The 10,599-nt window shown below is 36.5% G+C and overlaps 1 protein-coding gene across 2 annotated transcripts in view; it reads right to left on the bottom strand.

The window, feature by feature from the left end:
* Nucleotides 1-3,907: 3,907 nt before the first annotated feature.
* si:ch211-214e3.5 (zinc finger protein 518A) overlaps nucleotides 3,908-10,599 on the bottom strand; it is a 38,716-nt gene continuing 32,024 nt past the window's right edge. Inside the window, exon 3 of one of the 2 annotated variants that reach the window (XM_015060981.1) lies at nucleotides 3,908-10,054. In XM_015060981.1, the coding sequence (XP_014916467.1) occupies nucleotides 6,019-10,032 (4,014 nt within the window). In that variant the 5' untranslated portion in view covers nucleotides 10,033-10,054 and the 3' untranslated portion in view covers nucleotides 3,908-6,018. The remainder of the gene's footprint in view (nucleotides 10,055-10,599) is intronic. The other variant, XM_015060979.1, reaches the window with a different exon arrangement.

Here is a 10,599-nt window from a genome sequence, read left to right as displayed (position 1 = left end):
GAAAATTAGGTAAGTCATTGTTGTGTTACTATTTTCTCCAAGAGAAGGAGGTGGATGGGCACAGGTGAGTGGGGGATGGGGAGCAACATCCACCAGCTCAGTTAATAAACTGTTTTAGACAACTAATTGTTATGGAGCTAAATTTGTTTCACAATTATTCAGTAAAAAAAATCTTCAAAACATTTGGAATTGGAAGAATTTTTTGTTTCAAACAAAATATATAAAAAAAATTATTGGTGGTCAAAACCTTTTGAATATGACTTAAAAAAAAGTTTTGTTTAAAAAGCTCATTTTAAAAATTTAAATCAATCTTTTTTTTTCTCATGAAGTCAAAAAGTTATTTGCAGAACAAGTTATTATTTGCACAGAATGTTTTGAGTGAGAGGCTATGTTTATGATTGTGACTTTCAAACTTTTGGTTTTGATGCTTCTTTTTTTGGTTGGACTCAAAGAGTTTTTATTGCTGGAAACATGAACATGAGGGGTCTAAAGATGGACAATGTAAGACGTTTCCCTATTGGTTAGCGCTGACTAAAGCGGATGACTGACTTTCCCACCTCAGAACTGTGGCTGGAACTGCAGGGCTTGCTTTATTAGAAAAAAATTAGAGTGATTTTAAATTCTCTGATTTTTAGACCTTTGCTGAGGTTGACAAGTCGATCATGATCTCATAAAATTAAAGAAATCGGCACCAATAAATGGCTGACCGATAAATTGGTGCACCCCTAGCAAAAAATACTAGAGTCAACATTTTTCATGCAATTGCAGTACAGGTTGTCAGTCCAGCCTATATTTTAGTTGTAAATAAAAGTTTACTTCCTTCTCTAGCAGTAACTCAGCTCTGCAGAGCCTTGCTAATGAGCCATTCATTTGCTCCAAGTGTGTAAAGTGTGAGAACTGGACTGGGCCACCCTGCTGCAGACCTTTGACACTGACTGCTGTGTAGATGAAAGCTTGTAGAGAGGGGGCTTGTCAGGTTGTTTCATGGAAATGACAAAATGTGTTTATAATGAAAATGAGCTGTGCTTGACTGACATTAAAAAAACAAGACAAAAATAATAAACTAGTGAACCAACAATGGATACAGCAAATTCACTCCAAGGTTTATGTATCAACTGCCAGCTGATGGTTAAACTGGCCCTTTAAGGTGAGTCATAGGCAAACAGACTTTAAAATTTATCCTGAATTGTTTCAGCGGTGTACCGTTTTAGCTAAAGCCTCCAGTTGACTCCTATGTTTGTGTCTCAGCATCTCTGACTTTGATAAGTCTTAATGCAGAGGTCTCTTCTTTCCCATCCCCCACATACAGCCATGGGCCACTGGCCTGAACCATTTCAGCTGCAGAGAAGTCAGAAAAATTATGCAGACGTCCCTGATGTGAACATGACCTATTTCAGAGCGCCACAGAAGCCTGCAGATCTCGTATTCTTGCTAGAATGGCCTACCGCTTGCACCTGCCTGCATGTCATAAAAACATCAGTACTCTTGATCTGTTTTTGTTATAATTTATTTATCTATCAAATAATCTTGTGTCCAATAATTGTTTTTCTTGTTTTGTAATTATTCATATTTAAATATGCAAAATTTTAATTCTGCATCTAATCCTTTGCTAATTATTTTCTACATATCTATCTGCACTATCTCCTTATGTTAATTGCTCATTACTAATCATCTGTGGTGGGAGGGGGACATGCAGAGTCTTAATACCCTCCTGAAAAGCCCTGCCCCATCATAGCCCTCTCTGAAAGCAGTGGTGATGATTATAAATTCCAATTTTTATCGCTTTGGTTTGTTCCCAAGTGGGATCAAGGGGGTAGGGAGTGTGCGCTTGTTTTAGCAGAGTGAGGAGACCAGATTCACATGTGATCTGCTTGTCACTGATAGAACATGTATACAGTCCTGAGATGAATGTCATTAATTTTAACTCAGGAAATTAAATGCTTAATTTAAGTGAACACAATAAAATGAAGCTGTAGAAAATACTTCAAAGATGTAAAAGCAATGGAGTAACTGAGTATAAGTATACAAAATCTTTACTGCTTTGAAAATGTATGTTAAAATTTGAATATTTTATTTATTATGTAGTTGCAATCAAACTACATACTTTGTAGTTTGATTAGGGAATCATTTCATCTAAGATTTTTGAAAGAATCTGGAGAATCTGAAGAGTGTAATTATAGTAACCTGGGATTGATGGTATATAAAAAAGATTTGAGAGTCTAAATTTAAATTATGCATTTTATTAAGTTGACTAAAGTATTAAGGTAATGATTTGTTTTCTTGTGCTGCCCTCTTGTGGAACGTTTCAGCACGCATAATCTTTGGTTGCTTTGATTTAAATTGTTCCCAATTCATGAATGACTGATTTGTTGTACTTGTGAGCCCACAAAGGTTTAATTTGTCTATCTCATTTCTAGGTGCTGCTTCCTGGGTATTATCAGCTGCTTTTTCAGACACTGTCAAGAAATTGGTTTTTTAATCTCATCTTTATCCACCTTTTTAATCTGAATCTAACCTAACCAAATTCAGTATTTGGTTTAACAAAAATAAATATAGTTCTTTGTTGTGCGGTAAAAATTAATCAAACCTGCAGTTTTCCAATAATTTAAATGTCATTGTTCTCCACTCTATTTGGAATAAATGAGTGGCTTTATCTGTTGGTGTGGCTTCATGTTGGCTTGTGTGATGTCACCTGTTCATCTTTGGATCAGACCCACAGACATGTGGTAGAACTGAGCACAGCTCTCTAGAACACATTAAGGCAATGCACGTTACACTGCAATGGTCTGTTTAAGGCCATTCTGTCAAACTAGAACAGCTGTCCGTAAAAACGGTATTCAACAATGGTATTTTCTATATTATAATGTTAAAATAATAATAATAGTACTTGTCTGAATGCCCTTTTTAATCCAGGGTGATAAAAAAAAAGACCAAAAGAGAAGAAAATGGAATCATGGACCAAACTCAGTGGTTCCTGATTGGTGTGACTGCTGAACAGATAAGGCTCCATGATTAACTAAGTCTGGCTGTTAGCCTGGTCTGGAGCAGTTATACTCCTGTATAAATCTCCATGGTAATTTATGTGTTACCAATTTTGTGAAACCAAATTAGGACTTAATTAAGCCAGGATGTCTGGAAAATCCCAGTTTAACCCGCTATCTTGTGAAATATCCCTCCGAGTATGCTGAACAAGACTCAAAATGTTTTTAGATGGAAAATATTGAGTAAAGCAAACAAGGAAAGCCAGAGTAGTTATGGCCTTTCTTAACACTTTATATTTTCAAAAAAGTACATTTATTTAATGGGTTATTGTTCTCCTCCCTTCCCCAAGTTAAAATGTTTGCTCATGAGTTCACTCTAAATATGTTAAGCCTTGGATGTTTTTGACACATAGCTTTTGTCATAATTGAATGAAAAATTATCTTTTTTGTATGTCAATGTCTTGATTAAAGAGAATAAATGCAACAAAGATAACCTTGTATTAAATTATCAATTTTTATGCAAATATTAAGCTTAGATGGAATCAAAGTAGGTTTAATCATCTGATGTCTTAGTAACAATTATAAATTTCAATACAGCAATTTTTGCTGCCAACTTTTTCCTCCACCTTATTCACACAATGCCAATTTTCTCATAAGACTGCTCATTTCATACATTAGATGCAGATCAATTGATTTAATCTGTGAGCCCACAAATGCAGATTAAATCTTTACACAGGTATTAAACATACTTTTAATTCAGCACATATTTCTGTATTAGCAATGTTTTTATTTGTCTGATGTACAATTCTAATCTTGAATCTTGAACTAAATTATACTTTTAATATAAAACTGTTATAGCTGTGTAGTAACAGCTTTCAGTTTCTCAGTACTCAAAAAATAAAACAAAACAAAAAATTAGACACCAATTAAGAATAAGCTTTTTATTTGTTGAAAAATAAATTCTTTGGCCCAGAAGCCATCAGGAAGGAGAAGAAATAGGAAATTTAGGAAATTTGTGAATCAGACATGAACAAAGCAAAGTCATATGAGGAGGTCATTTGGGATTCCATCCATCTGCCTGCTACCACCGTCTTCAAGTCTATACAAAAGATTGCAGATGTAGATGGACAACAATTTAGTTAAAGCAATGTGTTATTCAGTTACTGATTTAAATAAGGACCAAACACTTAATCAAATCTCTAATGAAGATTTATCACAAAAAAAAAAATCCAACTATCTTTTATTTAAATTCTGTTATATTCTCATATGCAATATATTATATTGTAGTCCTTGAGTTAAAAAATACAGATTTCACAAAAACCTAAAACATGACCAATTCAAAATACCAAAATGTAATCACCAATGATATATCGCAGTTTAGCAGGATCTTAAAGCAATAATGACTGACAAAAAAACAACAAAAAACATAAAACGTTCCCAAAGTACCTGTTCAGCACATGGGTTTCTTTCTTCTTTCTATGGAACAATTATGTAAATACAAAACAGTAGCATGGCTTGTTGCTCAAAATAGTTTACATACTAAGAGGGAAGAAAAAAATGTTATGGGTCATCCATCATGTACTACAATCGTTTCAACTCAAAGAATCCAGAAACTCTAAAGTCCTAGAAGTAGGAAAATTGTGAAATGTAACATAAAATGGGTTTAAAGCAGAAAAGACATAATGACATTTAAGTAAAGTCCAAATACAAACTCATTGTGTGCGCGCGCGCGCACACACACACACACACACACACACACACACACACACACACACACACACACACACACACACACACTCCACCAATACTAGTTGTTACCAGGATTAAAGTATGAACAGTTAAAACATACAAAAATGTCTTTCCAGGCATTGTTGAAGGGACTCCATTTTGAAATAAAAAAAAATATTAACAGGAGTGGGTGCTTTTCATTTTTTATACTCTCTTCCTCATTTTAGAAACAATGTGCAATAATTAGACCATAGCATGCTGTGCTTCTATAAAAAATGGGTTGATCCAGCCAACCCCCCTCTACATAAAATGAACTTTTCCATATAAATTGGAACAACAGCAAAACCACAGCAATAGGTTAGAAATGTGATAACTGGCATTGTTTTTAGATTTGGGGAACACACAGTAGCTATACTTCAGCCTTTTGTCATGTCCATTGAACCTGCTTGAATGACTGGAACACTACAGACCGAGGCTTTTTCTGAGGACCCTTTAGCTTCAGAAATCACTTAATTAGTTCCAGTCAAATCTGTTGATACATCTTTGAATAGAGCAGATCTTTCTGCACAAACTGGCTACTCACTAGGTAAATAGGTATCTCCCGCTTTTTTTATTCATTTACACAAAATATTGCTATCTTTTTGCTGTACAAATGGAAGACATATTTACAATATGACCTGAAAGCCAATCACCACAGAAGCCTAACAAAAAAAGAGACGGGTTCCATGAAGTGAGCATTTGACAAGAACCAACTTGGTTCAAAATGCTCCTTTGCATTTTCTCGTTTTGCACAAGTAGCAGAAAACAACTGCAGGTCCAATGGCTCTCAAAAATAATGACAAGCATTCAAGCTGATTCTTAAGAGTAAAGTAGAACTCCAGTTCCATCATCTGAATCAAAGACATTTTCAGATTGTAACATTGTTACTCATGTAAAGTCACTTTTACTGCTGTATATTTTTTTACAGTTAGCTGTACATCATGTCCAGGAGTATGATTTAATAAGAACAAAAAGACACCTTTCCTTTTTAAAATAATGCAGAAAATGACAAAGTAGGAATAATATGAAATTACCTGAGTTATTTGGTCTAATTGTTCCCCTTCAGTCAATACGCCACATCCATACCTCTCATTACAATATACAGTTTTCACAGTTAAAATAACATGGGTGGCAAAAATCATGTTTACATTTGCCATGATATGCATAAAAAAACTGTAATTCGCTCAATATGTATTAAAAAGAATCTAGGATCTTTACATAACATCAAAGGTTCTTTGAAAAAAAGTCTTTTCAGATTGGTGTAAAACTTTCAGAAGAGCTTATTCCAGTCTCTTGTTGCCTCCATGAGATGTCTTTGGCCGTGGCCAATCCAATCTTCTTGGTTGTTGAAAAGCCGACCACAAAACCAGCAATCAAACACCATTGAGGCTTGTCCACACGCAGATAAAGTTTTCACTACTTCATATTTCTTTTTGTTTTTCTTTCTTAGTTTTAATTTCAGGAGAAATCGTTCTCGGACAGAACTCAGAACTGGTCTGGGTCTTGAAACACCTTCACTTGAAGATGCAGAGCAACTGTTCACAAGACCACTAAACTCAGCAAGGGCTTGAACTGTCTTTTGACTTAGAGCAACCTTTGTGACAGCACCTTTGTACCTGTTGACTGCCTTCATTATGTTCATCACTTCTGGAATGTCAGCATCAGGATGATTAAGTACCACAACAGGTTGGCCTCTACAGGGATATTTGATCTGCTGTCCTGTGCTGTGTGGCGCAAGTCTCAGCCTCCTCTCCACTTCTTTGCCAACTGGCGACCATAAAACATTGTCCTTTTCAGTCAGCACCTTATTTGACAGTCTATTAACCTTATGCAGGCTTGCTGGGAGCTCATCAAATAAAGCTTTCCTGTGTCTTTTCCTTTGGCTTACAAGCCTTGGAGCAAGGAGCAGTCTATTTGCTTCACCTGGCTGTAGGTTTCCATTTATGACTGAAGGTGACCCTCGAGGCTCCTTTGGATGTTCATGTACATTATTTTCTACACTGATCAACTGAGATGTTGGACAGGTTTTGTTTGCAGACACTAGGAAGCACTGCCCTTGAGGTCTGCTGGCCAAAAGCAAAGGTTGCTTGCTTGATGTGGGAGCTATAGTAGTATTGAGGTGAGCAGTGGGCGAAACTATTTTAAAAATGACTTTATTCCCAGGACATTCGCTGCTCTGGCTCAAAATAGTTCTGTTCTTTGCATCTTGCTTATTTCCAAAAAGGCTTGATCTAGAAGGAGAAATGTATCGAAGCAAGTACGCCTGACGACCAGTTTGTGGTGTGCTGGATTTTTCTGCAAAGGTTCCTGCCAGAACTGGTTGTGAGTTGACTGAGAGTTCAGGACCTGACAATTTGAAGTTAGCTTTACTGGGGTTATGAGCAGATGGGATAGACCTCTGCACAAAGTAGCATGTTGGTTGTGCCTTTGCTGCTGTATTTGTTGATGGACTATGCAGTGTTCTTGAAAGAAGCACAGGTCTCTTGAAACCTGAGCTGTTGATAAAGTAGTGATTTGAGGAGGTGCTACCACCTGAACGAACAGCAGAGAGAACAGTCCCCTTTTCTGTGGCTTGTGGATTTCCTGCTGATATACCTACAATGTTGGCTTTTGGAGTAAGCATTACACCAGTAGTGTTACTCAAGTTATTAAACTGTTGTTTCATGCAAGATAAACTGACCTGAGGATTTGGAGAACTAGTTAGGAGTTTAAAACCTGGAGTGGCCTTGACTTGCACTGGCATGGCAAATTTATTGTTAGTTGGTTGGATGTTGGTTGCTCTCACGAGTACTGGTTGCTTTCCAGCAGGCAACTGAAGAATTTGAAGAGGTTTTTTAGCTTGCTTTAAAAAGACATTTCTTGCATGTGAAAGTCCTGTTCTCTCTCTGTTGAGCTGCTGAGTAATGATAGCATTTGAATGTTCTTTGACAAAACTTTCTATAGAATGTAAACTAGTTTTTATTTCTGGCTGTTTTGTGGATATGGGGATCCCATCTTCCTCAATTTTGATGATATTAAAGTCTTGAAGAACTGAATCTCCATTTTCCTCACACAAAAGATTATCATTGGCTATGCACTCATCAACCTCCCCATCCCCATTTCCTGTAGTGTGTTCTGGAGATGCTGTTAATCTCAAGCTAAACTTTGATGGATCCCAAGCATTTTTTGTGTGTTCAGAATATTCACCAGTACAGAGCAAGTTTTGGGAATCGCTCTGTACTGGTGAGGAGTTAAACATTTCCTTTGAATAGTTGTGAAAAGTAAACACCTCCGTGTTTGATGTTTTTGGTTCATCTTTTCCTGTGCCCAAGCCTTCCACTCTGCTCCTAACAGAAAAAGGTTGTGACAATTGAGACGAAGATTCTATGCGTTTTACAATTTGCTGACAAATTTGACTTCCATTTTCCATGAATGCGCCATCTCTGTTATCCAGAGAAATCTGATGAGGGGAGTCATTGTACAAGGTGTTGGTAGCAGAGTTGTCTTTGTTATTTTTGCATAATCCGCCAAAATCACTGGTTAGAATTGATTCTTCTGTGGTTCTGTTGTTCTTTACTGTTTCTCTGCAGAAAGTTTTGGAAAGCAATGTTTTCTGGGCAGCATTTAAAGGGGATTGACAAGTACCAATATCCTCACATTCCATTTTAGTATTACTCATTTCAGATCCATAGGTAGCTCCATCACATTTTAAATTTGCAGCATCTGAATTCCCAGACACTGCTACCTTGTCTTTGTCACTAGACACAGACTCACAGCTGTGGCGACCTTCATCCGCCACCGAGTAAAAATGGTTTTGTGAGGGATTTATTTGTTCACTATCAGAGTATGGAGTAGAATTAAGTTGACAAACAGAGGTTTCCTCCTCCTCAATCTTCACTTTTACAGCCATAATATCATCATGATCCATTTGAAGCAAAGATCCGTTTCTTGGTGAAATAGCTAAACATTTTGATGTGGAGTCCTTGCATTCAGAGTACTGCTCAGTCCCAGTGGAGTCCATCGTTTTTGATATCACAGGATTTGATACCAAAGGACTTACACCATCCATTAATAAATGGCTCTGAGAAGACACATTTTGCTTTGCTGTTGGTATTACTTTGAGAACCAAATGCTTTTTGCCATCAACTATCTTGAATCCCATCACTTTAGTTGTACAATTAGGGGGAAGAGAGATTTTGTTCTTCACCATCAGTACAGTAAGCCCATTGGCATTGGGATGACTTCCAGTGTCAGAATTATTTGCATTTTCACATTCCTGTAACATGACGGAAGTCGAGTGTTCTGCATTATGAAAGTTCCGACTTCTATTGTCCTTTCGTCCTAGAGTCCCATCAGTAAAGTGGTGGATCTCCTCCAAGGGAAATTCTTGTTTGGTTACTCTGCCATTTTCACTTGGTACAGTTCTAGGGGAAGAGTTCAATTTTGACATCTGTTGTGTTTCCTGTGAAACCGCAATCTTTTTATACAGTTTTGTATTTGTAGAAGAATTTGTTGGTGAACCACAGTCTTCAGCAACTTTTAGAGCACTCTTTCGCTGTGCCTCTTCTTTGTGAACAGCTGCTGTGTGCTTTTTAAGCTGTTCACTTTCTGCTGTGCCAAATCCACAAATTGGACAAGTGAAAGTAAATGTACCAGAGTGAGCTTTCATATGATTATGATGATCTTCTTCATTTAAGCTAATATTTTTACATTTTGAACACTTCCAATGACTCTCATTATGGTGATGGATGTGCTGAACAAATGTTCCTGCATCAACAGTAGTAAACTCACACCAGTCACATTTAAACTCTCCGTTTACACTATGACACATCATGTAGTGTCTGGTAAGCAAAAGCAGGGAATACTGAACATTGTCATTGCAGAGCTCACATGCAACCAGAGTATTCCTGTGCTCAATTCGGTGACGTTGAAGTGCAGGAAACTCATTTGTGACAAAATCACACAAGTCACAAGGGTAGGTGGGAAGGGATCCTTTATGAACTGCTCGGAAATGTTTAAGGAGATCATTGGGGCTAAATGTTAAATTGTCTTTACACAATGAGCATCCAAAACTAAGAATTTTTCCAGAGAAAACAGCCCGCTGCTGAATTTTACAACGGCCTTGGACAGTTTGGTGGTCATCCTTTTTAATCACATTTGTGATAGATTCATCAGTATTATGGAAGAGGGGCCCATCATTTACTTCTCTGAAATGCTTGCAGACCAAATCTTTCCCCTCATCTTTTTCTTCCTCCCCACCTGATGAATTTTTGTTTGGATCCTGGGACAGTGTGAAGTCTTCCATATTTCAAATTGGAGAATTCCTGTAAGAAAATAACAAAACAAAACCTAATTACTTACTATTAAAAAGTAGAGGGATTATTATTTTTCATACTGTGTAGCTACATACAAACATTCACATTCAAATGCCATGATAAATACTTATAACCATTTGTGTGAAAAGAATGTAAGTTATAGAATCAGAACACGCCTAATAATTCAAAAATTGTTGGAAATAAAAAACTCCAGCAATAAACCAAAGCAGTGATAAATGCTTATGACCATGTCCCTCATATAAACAAAATAGACACTGAAATGTAAAATCTGAAAATCTCTCACTTGCCCATTTCAAATATTGCTTTAAGAGTAAGCAATGAAAAATAAATATAAAAAGAAAAAAAATATTTCTAAACAATTGTTTAGTTCCTAAGTGCAAACTTAAGCAGATTTCAAGGAAAAAAACAAATCAAAACATAATAGTCTGCTTAGAAAGAAGAGAAATTTTAATTCTTTACATTCTCAGTGAAAACTTCAGCAGCTTTCGAAGATAAGAATTAAATATATACTGTATAATAATATTACATATTACAAT

The sequence above is a fragment of the Poecilia latipinna genome, unplaced genomic scaffold, assembly GCF_001443285.1.
Source record: "Poecilia latipinna isolate Pla-1442-1.1 unplaced genomic scaffold, P_latipinna-1.0 Scaffold1762, whole genome shotgun sequence".
Lineage (NCBI taxonomy): Eukaryota > Metazoa > Chordata > Actinopteri > Cyprinodontiformes > Poeciliidae > Poecilia > Poecilia latipinna.
This window is presented reverse-complemented; position numbering and strand designations above follow the sequence as displayed.